Below are 15779 nucleotides of genomic sequence, written 5' to 3' on the forward strand. Positions count from 1 at the left end.
TGCATTGATTTTTTTCTTTCCCCTTTCTCAAACTACACATCAATGCTCTATACTGCTCAGTAGCTTTTACGCTGCCATGCCATCTTAATAGCGAGATAACATTGATTCATCCCACACTAAAGAATTTCGTAGTTTAACATAAAACAAACATACATATTATATATAATTATTGATTTAAAAAAATACTAACCAATGTTTTTATATTAAACTACTAATGTTTTTGCTAATTATAATTATAGTAAAATACTAACAATAAGATCTTAATTATGGAAAACAACACTATATAATTAATAATTTAATAAAATTTACTTCCACAAGCAACATCAATTACGTGCTTTGCCAACATCCAAACAATCATGATAATGATTTTCAAATTCACTAACAATTACCAATTTAAGTACTAACTAAGCAATAATATTTGAATGATGTAGATGACATAATACTTATGCACAAATAATCTCTAGGTTTGTGAGGATAAATTAACGTTACAATTTATTTATCCTCACAAACAACATCAATTATTTATTTTTACCAACATGTTAAGGATTTACAAATTCAATAAATATTACAAATATAAGCAAACAAATTCATTTTAAATATTATATAAATCTACCTGAAATTCATTCCAATAGAAGTCTTTTGTCTCCTTAGAGACATTCTTCCAACTGTATCCATTCTCATCCATTCTTTCCTTAAAGATGAATGTAATTTTTCGAGCACATACATCTGATGGATGCAACCTACAAATATACAAAGATAATGAATAAATTAAATACCTCATCATTACCAATTGTACATAAAAAAAATATAGCAATTTTAATACTTACATTCCATTCACTAGCTTTTATGCGTGGTCTTCTTTAACTCATCAATAGTAAAGGGCAAGCAATCCATGGATGATGTCGGGTATCTCTAGCATGCATAGTAGGCTCACCATTAGGGGTAACCCCTCCACTAGCACAAGGAGTAGAAGCAGAAGATGATGATGATCCCGCACAAGCATTAGCAACAGATGGAGGTAATGGCCGTGACAATACATTCGGTGCAGAAGTAACTTGAGCTGGAGCATCACGTGCTATCGAATGTAAACTATCGGATGAACCTTTTGTAACTTGAACCTCCTTTACAACCCTTCCCTCTCATTTTTGCTTGAACAAGTACTCGTTATATAAGAAAAAATATACAAATACATATCAAAAGGGAACTAAAAAGCAACTTATGCTATTATTATCATTATTCGTTTCATATTATTCGTTTCATTACTTTTTAGGAGTTTTATAAAATATATTACCTTAATTTATTCACTACCACTTTCAATTTCATCAAACTCATCATCTTCATCATTGCTTTCGGATTCAAATATAGGATCATCTTCAACGTCAACGTCTTCATCATCAATTTCAATCAATTCTCCACTTGGATCATTTAGAGATTGTTCTTCATCATCAACATTGACTTGTATAGATGAAACTTCCATTTCATCTTGCTGAAAAGGTTCTTCACATGTTGTCGATGTCTTCGCTGAACTTGTTTAGAAGCTTTCTACAACATATCTAGCTTTTACTTTGAACACCGCCCACCGCTTGGCCTTGTCACATTTTAAACTAGGATATGTTGCATAATTAACTTGAATTGCTTGGGATGCAAGAACAAATGGTTCATATTTGTTGAAGAACCGCTTATGATTGACATCCACGAGTTTATATTGTTGATGACATTTTGTACCCACTTTCGGTGTTGGATCAAACCAATCACATTTAAACAAGATTGTTCGCTTAATTGGTAATCCCGGGTACTCCAAGCATAAAACCTCAACTAATTGGCCATAGTAGTCATTTTCATCTGTAGTATAATTCGTGCCCTTTACACATACACCACTATTTATTGTTGCAGTATTTGAGCAATGAGTTTTTGTGTGAAATTTGTAGCCATTTACAATGCACCCATTATAAGACTTATAGCTCCTTAATGGACCTTTTGATAAGTCCTTCAAGAATTGGTTGGAAATGCTTTTGCAAGGATCATGAGCAAACTGGTGAAACCATGCTGCAAATTCATGTTCTATTTTTTCATCAACATGTCTATCATCAATGTGCTGATTCTCCGTAATTAACTCATCAACAAAGATCCTGATACATTGAAATAGAACCTTATATTAGTATATAGGCAGAGGTGAAGTATGTAATCTTCATAATAAAAAAAAATAGTCATACTTGGTGAATGGTTGCACTTCTGGACAATTTAATAAGATGTACATTTGTGCTGCTGCATATTCATCTTCATTAAGATATTTAATTTTTCCTTTTCCCAATGTTCTACCGGGACGTATGAAAATTGATAAGTTGCCAAAATGTTCTTCTGCATCTTCTCCACCATCATCATTACGGGGTATCTTTCGATGTCTTGTCCTTACATGTGGTTCAAAATAATGTGCGCAAAATGATGTTGCTTCCTCAACTAAATAGGCATTGCATATGGAGCCTTCAACTCTTGCTTTATTTCTCACATTCTTTTTCAGTTTTCTGAGATATCTACAAATTTATATGTATATTTAATGAGTCAATTGATATGATTCAAGTAGAAAGTGTACAACAACAATTTAAAGGTTTTACCTCTCAAATGGATACATCCATCGATACTGTACTGGACCCGCAATCCATGCTTCATAAGCCAAATGCACCGGAAGATGCTCCATTGAATCAAAAAAGCTTGGGGGAAATATACGCTCTAATTTGCAAATAATTAGAGGAATTTCTTCATTAATCCTTAACATGTTTTCTTCTTGGAGTACAGTCGAAGTGAGCTCTCTAAAAAAATTACTCATTTCTGTTAATGCCTGCCAAACATTTGATGGAAGCAATTCCCGAAATGCTATTGGGAGTAATCTCTGCATAAAGACATGACAGTCATGGCTTTTCATACCAAAAAGCTTTAGCTTTCGCATATCAACACATCGGCCTATATTCGACACATATCCATCCGGAAATTTAAGATTGCGAAGCCATTCACAAAGCACAATTTTTGATTGCCTATCAAGCGTGTAGCATGCTTTCGGATATTTTCCGGTAGCATCATCTTTTTCTAAGGCATGTCGGCAACAGAATTCCTTCAAATCTTCCCTAGATTTAGTATTATCTTTACTCCTCCCTTCCACATTCATAACAGTGTTGAATATATTATCAAACACATTTTTTTCAATGTGCATAACATCAAGATTGTGTCGAATGAGATTTGTCTGCCAATAAGGTAACTCCCAAAAAATGCTCCGTTTTCTCCAACCACTGATCCTAGCAATGCGGCTATTAATCTCACGTGCACCAGAATCTACAACACTCCTCAAGCCCAAATCTTCTATTTCTTTCAAGATCTCATCACCAGATGGAATAGTTGGAGTTGTCTTTGTTACTGTTCTATTTTTCCGGAAAGCTGTTTTGTTTTTTCTGAACGGATGATTATGAGGTAAGAACTTACGGTGATTATCAAACCAAGATTGTTTCCCACCTTTTGTTAAAGTGAATGCATCTGAATCTTGTTTGCAATATGGACAAGCAGTCCTACCCGCAGTGCTCCACCCAGACAACATTGAATATGCTGGAAAATCACTTATGGTCCACATAAGAGCAGCACGCATCTGAAAATTATTTTTCTTTGATACATCATAAGTCTCAACACCAACTTCCCACAAATGCTTCAATTCTACAATTAGGGGTTGCAAATACACATCCAACATATCCTTCGGATTTCTAGGGCCAGGAACTATTATAGTCAAAAACATATACTCCTCTTTCATACATATAGAAGGGGGTAAATTGTATGGAGTGAGTATTACTGGCCAAGAAGAATATTGTTGACCGACCGCTCAAAAAGGTTGAAATCCATCAAGTACACAATCCCAATCTTACATTTTGATTTTTCCGATGCAAATGAAGGATGGGTACTATTGAAAATGCTTCCACGCAGGGCTATCGAACAATGACGCATAACCCCTTCTTCCTGCTCATGTTCTCGCATGCCATCTCATTTCTTTTGTCGTCACATTTGATGCATACAATCTTTGTAGCCTTGTGATTAAAGGAAAGTAGTACATCTTCTTGTATGATCTTTTTTTTAAAATTTTATATTTGGATGATCCACCTCTTCATCTCTTATATCTAAGAAACTCATAAAGTTTGCAACTCATTAATTCACCATATTCTCCTTATATATCATGCACCCATTAGGACAACAATGGATCTTCTCAGTTGGTAGACCCAATCCATGAAATAACTTCTTTTTGTTGTAGAAGTCATTTGGCATAACATTATTAGTTGGTAATAATTCTTTCAAAAACTGGCAAAAGTCATCAAAGCATCTCTCTGTCAAATGATGTTCTGCTTTTTATGTTTAACATTCTTGCAACAGCCGATAATTGTGAATGATTTTCACAACCTAGCCACGCCTCCTGATTAGCAGCTATTAGCATTTCAAACAATTTTTGAGCCGCTGCATTTGGAGGTTCCTCTGTGTTAGTACGAGAGAAATCATGACCTGCAACGTCCATGACCATTTGTTGGCATAGATTTTGCGATAGTGGTTCAACAGCCAAAACTGATTCATTTCCCACGTCTTGTCCATGAGGACTACTATTAGATATAGAAGGTTCCCCATGGAGAACCCACAAATAGTAGTACGGTACAAATCCATACTTCATAAGATGATATCTAACGGTGTCTTCCATGTGAAAAGCTCGATTTTGGCACTTGCGATGATTACATGGGCACTTAATTTTGATACCATCCATACATTCTGGATGCATTTTTGCAAAATCGATGAACTCATTTTTCCTTGCAAGAAATTGGGATTCAAAAGTCCATCCTTAAGCTCTAGCATACATCCAACTCCTATTTGCGTACATGTTACTAATAGTTCTCAGGTCAAAAAAATGTAAAATCAGTCAACACACCTCATTATATCATTAGCCCTTAAATTCATTAACTAAAAAATAAACAAAAAATGAGAATAAAACGACCATATAAAAGCTAAGTTGTTAGCTAATATCAACTAAACATGTACATTTTACCCATTAGAATAACTATTTCAAACATCAATAATTTGTCAATTTATATAGCTCACTTGTGCAATAATTTGTTAACAAGATCCTTTTAAGAAATACATCATGCAATTTAGCAATTAAGAAAGCAAAAAACAAATATGATTTTTCACAGAAAGAGGTGATACCTTCTCTTTACCAACAAACAATTGAGAACTCAACTACTACCCCATCAAATCGCATCGAAATGCAAATAAAAACTGCAAAGACAAAGGAAATGGTTAGAATTTCATGCACAAAGGAAAACAAGGCAAAAATAGACTGAACAATGCTCAATTCCAACATGAAGCTGGCGATGAAGTTAGACCTAAACAATGCTCTTTTAGGCCTGGCCCGAAATGGCAAACCTTCTGGATATTGACTAAGATTTAATAGTCCAAATTTATAAAATAAAAAAAATAATAAAATGTAAACTATAAAAAATAAAGTCCTAAGCTGAATATTGGTGTCACAAACCACACTAAACAAATAAACAAACAAGTAAACCAAACCCAAATCACAAGTAAGATATTGCAAAATTTTTATGAAGTTATAGGTGCAATAAAAAAATAGATATATAACCATAATCTGTCCATTTTAAAACTTTTTAAAAAAATATAAATACATCATTACTAACCAATTAAATGAGAAAAAATAATGCATAAACAGTATTAAAAATAGTATGAGTGGAATTTGAACCTCTGTTCATGCACTATTGATACTTTTTATCACTAAACTAAAGTGTTTGCTAGTTGATCTTACTGTTTTCAATAAAATTTGTTTATCTTTATCAATAAAAATTAAATAGAAATACAACTTTAAATAATAAATAAATAAATATAATAATCTTCTTTGCTTCAATGCGAATATTCGAGGAACTAGCACAAACACGTGGGCGTGGTGCACAACCCCACAACCGGCTGGCATAGTTGGTAATCAACATCATCTTTCTAAATGCTCTCAATTTTTAGTGGAAAATCATATCATCTTTAACTATTTTGTATTATAAAATATATAATTAACTATTTTGTAGACAGTTTGAATGGAATCTTGGAAAATATCAACAAAGAAAAACGTCATATCCAATGATTTACTTTGCATATTCCTCACCTGGTCATTAAGATCTGACAATTTCCTCTCTTTGTTATCATTTGATCTTTATAGTATCTAAATTCCAACTGTAACCCACTGCCCCCAAAAAAAAAATGGTGTCTTTGTAGCCGTGTCAAAGCAAGTCATAATACATTACAATAATACATTACAAGGTATAAAATTATGAAGAATATATTCTTCTCAATCATTTCTTTATCTCAGCATTTTCTTATCAGAAAGTTCTTTGCATTGCCAACACTAAACCAAATAAAAAAATTAATTAATTAATAAAAGGGCATTATTACATTATTAGGAGTATTATATACTGAAGAGTATAGTATTCAAGAAGGAGTAGCGACATCATTTATAGCTACTACTTGATCTCCACGTTTCAACAAGTCGCCATTTGGGATGGGGATATGTGCACATTAATCGCAACCAGCCCCACATCACCATAAAATCTATAAAATTATACTAATATTTTTATACTCTCGTTATATGCGCTCGTAGTCAATGTGAATTAAATTTTTAATGCCAAATTTGAAAGAGTCCAACACAAGAGAACCAAAATCCATATTTGACTATTAAAAAAATATACTCCATATTTTTATACTCTTGTTTAAATGCACTCTTATTAATCTATCCAAGGATAACACTAATAAAGAAAGATTAGAGAGAATGGGTGTCGGCAGGGGTAGCTTCCATATCTCTAATTTTGCACCCAAAATCCATTAAAAGAGAACTTAAGAGTTTCTCTTGTTTTCTTGCATACTTGTACTCACCACAAATCAAACATGCACTCTTAGTTAAATATAAGTCTCTTGATTCTATGTATCAACAAGATACTCAATCTAATCCACACTAGTATCTGTCTAAGCATAGATCGTTCCGTAGTTCTATTTATAGGCCGCGCAAACACACCCTGATAGCTAAGTTTAATGTTTAACAATATAGACAAGATAACAAAAAATTACATTGCACTAGCAAAGGTGACACCAAGATGAATCAGCTGAGCACTATTAAGAGATGGGGGCACGGTTAAAAATTTCTGAGAATAATTCTCCACTGTAGGACCAGCAGAGCCATTCAAATCCATGGAGATGGAGATGGAGATGGTGCTGGAGAAGCACGCTTTGTCTTTCAAAAAATGAACTGCAGAAAGGCTTTTTCAAGCTAGTGCAGTGCTTTATAACTAGCAAGGTTTCTTTCTGGTGGGTGTGCAGTGAATTCAATCATTGTTACTCCCATTACCAGAATTGTGCTCTATCAAAAAGGCCAATCTCGATGAGATATGCTTTTGTATTTTGCAATGTATCAGAAAATGCAAACCAACCTATCATGCCAAGTGATCATGAGACCTAAGAATTCAACATTAATATACTGAACTATGAGCAGCAAACAAGAATTTTTATTCTGAAATCTACATTAACGAATCACACAATTAGTGTTTCATGTTGCTGGTTTTATCAATGCCATGCACTCAAAGTTGGGACTAATGGGACCAGTTATACAATATGTAATGCCTTTGTTTCTAAGTTTATTATTATTATTATTATTATAATAAAAATTATACATATGTTATTTGTTTTATTTTCCATCAAAATCTAACATTGGTCTATTAATGAATGAAGGATTTGGTGGTTAGCAAAAGCCAAATTCCTAAATCACTATTAGATGATATATTTAAGATTCATGGTTCTCTTTTAAGCCTTATATGTTGTTGTTGTTGTTGAGTTTTGGTCTTTTTCTGCTTTAATTATAATTAAATAAACTCTAGTCATGATTCTAATTTTTGTTTTTTAAGTTTAAGTCCTACTTAAGTGGAGCAAGTAGTTGAAATCCAGTCCTAAAGAGAGGACAACTAGTAAATTCAGAAAAACATACTCAAGTGACTTGTGACATTGATCCCATAAAAAGATCCTATAAAAATTAATAAAATAGTATATATATATATATATATATTAATATTCATACTATTTCTGTTTGCTTATTATAATCACCATTCTTTCTGTTCTCATGCTTCATATAACTTGTGTGAGAGCAGTGCATATGACTGACAAGTTCTCAACCTACTGCATTGAATGAGAATGTTGATGCATTACAATAATGACTGCATTTTGGTTTTGCTTTTATTTAGAGAATTCAGCTTTTTCTATTATCTTATCATGCAAGTTGTTATATCAAAAGGCCAATCTCGATGAGATATGCTTTTGTATTTTGCAATGTATCAGAAAATGCAAACCAACCTATCATGCCAAGTGATCATGAGACCTAAGAATTCAACATTAATATACTGAACTATGAGCAAAGAAACAAGAATTTTTATTTTTGAAATCTACATTAATGAATCACACAATTAGTGTTTTCAATCTGCTAGACTCCATTAACCACAAAATTAATCACAATTATCAACACGAGAGGATGGGTAGTGGATTCAAACCTCATGAACACAAATGAATGTTTGTATTAACAATTAAAAACTACTATTGCTCTTTTAATCTCCAAAAAAGCTTTTCTAACTTTGAAAACATAGTCTTTTGGTATTTCTACAAAAACAACTTAAAAAAAAACCTGGGGAAAGAAAAACAGGATCAAACAGAGCTTTACTGAAAGCTCATTTCAAAAGCTCTTGATTTTAACAGAGCTTTTCCAAAGCAGGATCAAACATATCCCAAAGGCTTTCATTAAAATATCACAGATGACAGAAGTATCTTTAATCAATCAAACTACACCAAATCTAGATCGAGAAAAAAAGAAAAGAAAAAGAAAAATCAATCCACCTTCAACCAATCACCAATTCATAAATGTAGAGATTCAGTCAAAAAGAGAACAAAAAGCGAAATTTTCATATAAAATTATTTCATTTCCTTCTCCATCTTATTTCCACAATTAGATGAAACACAAGAAAAACAAATTCCAGTCTTTTTCAATCTCCTAGACATAATAATACATTGGAACAACATATCAACAATCAAGACGAGGGATTGAAAAATTTTTTTCATACCTAAAAACAAAAACGCTAAGCCACCCTCATTGGACGGAGTGGTAATAATCAAGAGCTTAGATGAGAACACCTTCTTGAACGTAGAAGTGATTAAATGATCCACGTGAGAAACTTGAAAGACAGAACCTACACCATTTGATAGTATTAAGAGCATCAACCTACACCATTTGACTAAGCACAAAAATTTGAAATCTAAAGCAGTCACAAGAACTAACTAAGGTTGCTATTTATTGTGATAAAGACTTCACCGCATTGAAAAAAGAAACTACCATAAACCAAAATCCTAATCATGAATAAACAATAAGAAAAAGAAAATGATAATGGCATCAATCCTTAATATCATTCAATAGAAATGTAACTACGAATACATCAGAACAGTTTGCTAAGATAGCAATTCTCCCAAAAGCCACAACAATCAAAACACCATAACAAGACATTCTCAATTTGGAAGGCATACTTCGATGAATCAAAAATACTAATCATTCCCTATTGCTATCACAAGTGACACTATAACTTCAAAATCCTAACGATTATCCTAATTTCTGAACTTCTAGAACCCTAAAATTCCCTTAATGTTATTAGACCCCCAAAACAAAAGCACATGAGACAGTAAAACAATCTTCGACTAGAAATCACAGCAGACATAATCCTAAAACGTACCAAAACCAACCCATTATTCATCAAATATTCCAACAATTCAAATTCCATGAGCCAAGAACTTCGGTAGATACATCAAATCAAACAAACACGAGTCGAGAGTCGTAGGTCCCGAGACCACCATCTTTCACCGAATCAACACTGCATTTCCAAAAACCAAAAACACAACAAAGAAACCAAAAAGTGAATCAAAATCAAGAAAATTACATGGAAAAAAATAAAAAAGCACAAAATGCGAGTGCAAAGAGATCACTAGCAAATGCCCACGAAAAGATCATCGCGACACCTTCTACGTGAGATCGAAAACGAGAGATCCAAGAAGGGATTCGACTAGAGAGAAAGGGATTTAAGGGAAGCGGAGCGAGGAGGTGGAGGAGATCCGAAACTGAGATGGAGGGAGGGAGAGAGGTCGTTCTCGAGTGAAAAAGGAAGCTGGGAGGAGTTTTGATCTTAATAAAGGGCTGTTAGAATATTTAAGTTTTTATTAATATTGTTTTGTTAGGATTTTTTGAAGGTGTTATTAGACCCCAAATAAAAGCTCCGTAACACTAGCTTTTGTATAATGGTGCTAATGTTAGTATTAAGTATGAACTTTAGCTAACAACAATGTTTTCAAATCCCATAAAAATATTTAATGTTTTTTTTAAATTATAAAAATGTGTAAGCTGAATTAAGTTAAATGTATAATTTGAATTTTTTAAAAGCTAATATGGCTAAATTAATAACCCGAATTAAGTTAAATGTATAATTTGAATTTTTAAAGCTAATATATATAAATAGTTTATTTTTATTGAAGAGCATAAAAGACGATTAATTTTTAAATCCATTTTTAATATTTAATGATATTTTAAAAATATATTAATTTTTAAAATCCGTTTCTAGTCCCTTTCTATTAGAAACGGATTAGAAACGGATATTTTTTAATATTTAATGATATTTAAATAATATATTAATTTTTAAATCCGTTTCTAGTCCCTTTCTATTAGAAACGGATTAGAAACGGATATTTTTTAATATTTAATGATATTTAAATAATATATTAATTTTTAAATCCGTTTCTAATCCCTTTCTATTAGAAACGGGTTAGAAACGAATATTTTTTAATATTTAATGATATTTAAATAATATATTAATTTTTAAAATCCGTTTCTAGTCCCTTTCTATTAGAAACGGATTAGAAACGGATATTTTTAAATATTTAATTATATTTAAATAATATATTAATTTTTAAATCCGCTTTCTAATCCTTTTCTACAGTAAAACGGATTAGAAACGGATATTTTTTTAATATTTAATAATATTTAAATAATATATTAATTTTTAAATCCGTTTCCAGTCCCTTTCTAATAGAAACGGATTCGAAACGGATATTTTTAAAATTTTAATAAATCATATTTTTAATTGCCCGTTTGTAAGCCGTTGTTATTAAAAATCATATTTAAAAGCGGTTGTTATTCAGATTCTAATCATTATGCAGTTGAAGCAGGAATAAATTTGCATTTTAATATTACTGTTTTTAAATTATAACTTTTCTTGTAGTGAAAGCGTCACTGGTTTCAAACCTTCTTGTAAGCCTTCTTTAATTTTCTTTTGTCTTTTTTTGTGCTTTTTCCTTTCTTTCTTATTCAGCGACGTCTTTCTTTTGACTTATCAACTCTGTCTTTATTCATGTTTATATATATATATATATATATATATATATATATATATTATTGTTATTTTGATTTGTTAGATTGATATATTAAGGATTAAAAGGATTAAAATGAATATTACTTTGATATGAAGTTATGGTTTTTCTTTATAGAACTTGCAACCTGATTTTATTCGTTTATTTGTGATGAAAAGTTTGTATCTTTGGGTGTTTAGTTTTTAATTAATTATGAGGAAAAGAGTGAGAGTAACTTTTGTTATTGTTTTGTTATGTTATTTATTTAAAATTGAAGTAGTTCTTTTTAGAGAAAATATTTGAATATAGTTAAGGATAATTTTTGGATTTTTCTTTTCTCATAAAACCTATCTTATTCATTCATTTAATTTTTAATAAATGTGGACGAATGATAACCTTTTAAATGTTTATGTTTATGTTGTTGTGACCACTGGAAAGAAAATTATAGTTTAAGGACATTTGAAATAGTTTTTTTTTTTATATATAAAAGTGCTGTAGTTATTTTATTTTTTTTAAAAATTTTGAAATAAAATGTTATTTGGGATTGATAATAATAAATAACAAAACAAGAGCTTTTGTTTCTTCTTTTTTAATTTTATGTCTCTTTAAAGATAATTATAGTTTAAATATTATTTTATATCTATTTTTATAATTCTTTTTTTATATTTTATTCATCTTTGGATATATTTTTTTGTTAATTATATTTAACTTATTTTGATTAAAAGTTTTATATTTATATTTTTATTTTTATAATATGAATCATGTTTCTTCAGTGAGCATCCCAAATATATATCTAGCACTCGTAATTGCCTAGCAATTCTTTTAGGGAAGTCTATTCCGAATTCTACAGTAAAATTATTTATTATGATAAACTGGAATCCTTTAGATTTTCTATAGTACTGAATTTACGCTTAACTTTGTGATAACTCTGTGATATAATAGTTGTGACAGAGCCTAACAAACATGGCACATGGCACATACACAATTTATGTGTGCCCTATTTAATAATAATATACTGAGACTTATTTGAAATTTTGATTAGAGTGGTGTAATATTTTATTATATAATAATAGATACATAAAATATATATTGATAAATATTTACTATATAGTATAATTTGGTGATAATTATCATATGTACTTTTTTTTCATTTTCACGCTTCTAGTTTAATATTAGTGCCGTGCTTATGTCAAACAATTGTCGCCATCGTACATAGGTTCACACTACTGACCATGACCTCTGAACCAAAATTCCCGCCAAAGTGCCTGCCTTCAGAAAAGTACTATTGAAGGTTGTTACCATAAGTGCCTTCTTTTCTAATCAAGCAATGAAGTAGTGGTTGGCATATGTACGTGCCTGATTCACCTTGCAGACATTTTGTTTCAAGAGTTTGTATTCAACTTTTCTAAACACTGGGCATGAATTTTCTTTTGTCACGTGCACATGTTTTCGGTAGTTGGTGGAACTTTTTGACAAGTAGTCAAGTCAAAGACGCACACTTGCTCTTATCCTCTCCACTCTTACACAGTTACACGGACTCTGTCATATATTCATTGAATTCTGAAATGATGATGCATGAACAAAACAAGAAACAGATGACCATAGCTTATTTATTAGAGTCCAAAAGATCGATGTTGGGACTTGAGTGAACAAAGAATCTGTGTGGTCTCATGTTTGGTCTCCATGAGTGAACAAAAGCTAACCATATTATCGCTTGGTGGAGTAAAAATCTGAATTTGCAGGATGGCAGATGGATATCCACAAAAAGCACCTATATTTTCCTTATTGACAAGTAGTGTTTGAATGTGTTGATATTTTAATGTATTAAAATGGTTTATGCCAACATCAAAACATAGATGATGTATTAATATATTAGTATGTTGATGTGAAAATCCGTATCCTCCTTATTATGAGTACGTATTTAGACCAACGATTTGAGAGAGATTTCCTTATTTTCTCCACCCATGTTCCGTTCCCGGATGGACCAATAGCATCCTATTTTTATTTTCTTTTTCACAATTAGAATTTTCATAGAGAAGAACATACATAATCAAGGCAAATTAGGAAATGACGCAAATCATATATTGGTATGAGTAATGTGTATTTAGCTTTTCTTAATCAAGTAATTCACATTTTTGAACAGTTAGGAATGGCAAGTGGTTTGGAGACACTATGTGGACAAGCCTATGGAGCACAACAATATGAGGAGTTAGGAATACAAGCTTATAGAGCCATGCTATCTCTTTTTATTGTTTGCATTCCTATATCCTTTGTATGGATCTCACTGGGGAAACTACTTGCACTCATTGGCCAAGATCCTTTGATTTCAGAAGAGGCAGGGAGGTATGCATTGTGGCTGATTCCTGCCCTGTTTGCCTATGCCATTACTCAGACTATGATGAAGTTTCTTCAATCTCAAAGCCTGATTCTTCCTATGCTTTTGAGTTCTATTGCCACTCTCTGCTTTCACATCCCCCTCTGTTTGTTCATGGTATTCAAATCAGGATTGGGTTTTGTGGGTGCTGCTCTCTCCATTAGTATATCATATTGGTTGAATGTTTTAATACTCGGATTGTATATTAAGTATTCAGACTCCTGCAAGGCAACTCGAACTTCATTTTCTCTTAAGTCTTTTAAACGGATAAATGAATTCTTACGGTTTGCGGTTCCATCTGCGGTGATGATATGGTAATTCATTTCTATTTTTAATTAAGTGTTGCATTGTAAACTTTGCTAATTAAATGTTGATGCAGCCTTGAATGGTGGTCATTTGAGCTACTTATCTTGCTTTCTGGTCTGCTGCCGAATCCACAGTTGGAAACTTCAGTGCTTTCTATCTGGTAATAAGCAAAACAAATTCAGCTTCAAATGTTTAATATGATGTAATGGGCATTTATCGATCTCATTTATTGGTGTGTAGCCTTAATAGCATTGCATTTCTATACACGATACCATACGGGGTTGGTGCAGCAGCAAGGTATGGTTTTATTGTTCGTCATTGTTGTTGTTGTTATGCTAGAATGCAGCTATATTATTAGAAAGACTGACCTAAAACAATAATACAGAGGCATAAAATAACATTCTAATTTATTTCACATTAACATGACACTACAAATGTTTATGAGAATTATTCTAATTCTAATATATCTACATGCAGTACAAGAATATCAAATGAACTAGGAGCGGGAAATCCACATGGCGCTCGTTTAGCTGTTCGAGTTGCGCTGCTAATCACTGTTGCTGAGGCTCTTACTGTTAGCATGACAGTGTTTGCCTTGCGCTACATTTTGGGCTATGCGTATAGCAATGAGAAGGAAGTTGTAGATTATGTCACTGGAATGGCACCTCTCGTTTGCATCTCAGTAATTATGGATAGCCTTCAAGGGGTTCTATCAGGTTATTTATTGAACTTAATAGTTGATAAAATAATCTATCGATGAAGTTAAAAATTTAATGCTATTGTCTTCTTCTTCAGGTGTTGCTAGAGGTTGTGGATGGCAACATGTAGGTGCCTACGTTAATCTTGGTGCATTCTATCTATTTGGGATCCCTGTTGCCATTGTATTGGCTTTTATAGTTCACATGCGAGGGAAAGGCCTTTGGATTGGAATTCTCGGAGGAGCTACAATACAAACAACACTTCTTTTGATTATTACATTTTCTATAAATTGGCAACAACAGGTTTTTTTATTGACTTTTTTTAGCTTTTATATTATATTCTTTTTCGAACTCTCATTTTCTACAATTTTTGCAGGCGAGCAAGGCTCACCAGAGAATTTTTGAAGAACGATTACGTGTGGAGAATACTTTGAAGTGAAATAGAATTATTGGGAATGTTCTTTTACTTCGTTGTTGTTGTTGGGTTTTTTTTTTTTTATTTTAGTTTGTTCGAAGATGAAGTTATGTTAATGATCTTTTGGTTTATTAGCATTAGATTCCCTGCATAGAGTATTCGTGTCTTACTGAGAAAGTGGGTCCAAATTTTAGTTCACGTAGAGTATGTACACAGGTGTGTTGAAACAATAACACCCTTGTAATAACTTGTCCTCATTTCATATTAACAAAAAAAGCTAAAGCTACCTCAAGTGGCTTGCTTCCATGAACAAATTATGGTATATGTTTGTTTTCTGCTATATTATTATTTATATCCGTCTTTCTGTCACAAAATGAGCTTCGGATCTTAAACTTGAGTATATAATTAGTTTGGTTTCCATAAGTCAGTCCTTAACTTGTAAAAGAAGACCAATAATAATATGAATTATAATATATATTATTATTATAACAAAACTTTT

At 31.9% G+C, this 15779-nt stretch overlaps 2 protein-coding genes across 2 annotated transcripts; one reads left to right on the top strand and one right to left on the bottom strand.

Moving 5' to 3' along the window:
* Positions 1-1531: 1531 nt before the first annotated feature.
* On the bottom strand, positions 1532-3847 carry LOC120251344. Its single transcript, XM_039259883.1, has 3 exons — positions 2613-3847; positions 2214-2531; positions 1532-2129 (listed from the first exon to the last, which is right to left on the bottom strand). Exons 1-3 carry the CDS (start codon positions 3788-3790, stop codon positions 1532-1534), a joined length of 2094 nt encoding a protein of 697 aa, XP_039115817.1. The 5' UTR covers positions 3791-3847.
* A 9367-nt stretch (positions 3848-13214) lies between these two features.
* Positions 13215-15581, top strand: LOC120251754 (protein DETOXIFICATION 10-like). Its single transcript, XM_039260397.1, has 6 exons — positions 13215-14175; positions 14241-14327; positions 14408-14464; positions 14645-14883; positions 14963-15168; positions 15242-15581. The coding sequence occupies exons 1-6, from the start codon at positions 13577-13579 to the stop codon at positions 15302-15304; spliced, it is 1251 nt and encodes a 416-aa protein (XP_039116331.1). The 5' UTR covers positions 13215-13576; the 3' UTR covers positions 15305-15581.
* The last annotated feature ends 198 nt before the right edge of the window (positions 15582-15779 follow it).

Source organism: Dioscorea cayenensis, chromosome 20 (genome assembly GCF_009730915.1).
Source record: "Dioscorea cayenensis subsp. rotundata cultivar TDr96_F1 chromosome 20, TDr96_F1_v2_PseudoChromosome.rev07_lg8_w22 25.fasta, whole genome shotgun sequence".
NCBI classification, from domain to species: Eukaryota; Viridiplantae; Streptophyta; class Magnoliopsida; order Dioscoreales; family Dioscoreaceae; genus Dioscorea; species Dioscorea cayenensis.

Excerpts from the sequence above, each read along its gene's own strand:
- LOC120251754 (XM_039260397.1), top strand. The coding sequence starts at position 13,577 with ATGAGTAATGTGTATTTAGCTTTTCTTAATCAAGTAATTCACATTTTT. Across the intron at positions 14,328-14,407 it reads ACTTCAGTGCTTTCTATCTG|CCTTAATAGCATTGCATTTC; the intron begins GTAATAAGCAAA and ends ATTGGTGTGTAG. Across the intron at positions 14,884-14,962 it reads CCTTCAAGGGGTTCTATCAG|GTGTTGCTAGAGGTTGTGGA; the intron begins GTTATTTATTGA and ends CTTCTTCTTCAG.
- LOC120251344 (XM_039259883.1), bottom strand. The coding sequence starts at position 3,790 with ATGAAAGAGGAGTATATGTTTTTGACTATAATAGTTCCTGGCCCTAGA. Across the intron at positions 2,532-2,612 it reads TGGATGTATCCATTTGAGAG|ATATCTCAGAAAACTGAAAA; the intron begins GTAAAACCTTTA and ends ATAAATTTGTAG. Across the intron at positions 2,130-2,213 it reads GAAGTGCAACCATTCACCAA|GATCTTTGTTGATGAGTTAA; the intron begins GTATGACTATTT and ends TCAATGTATCAG.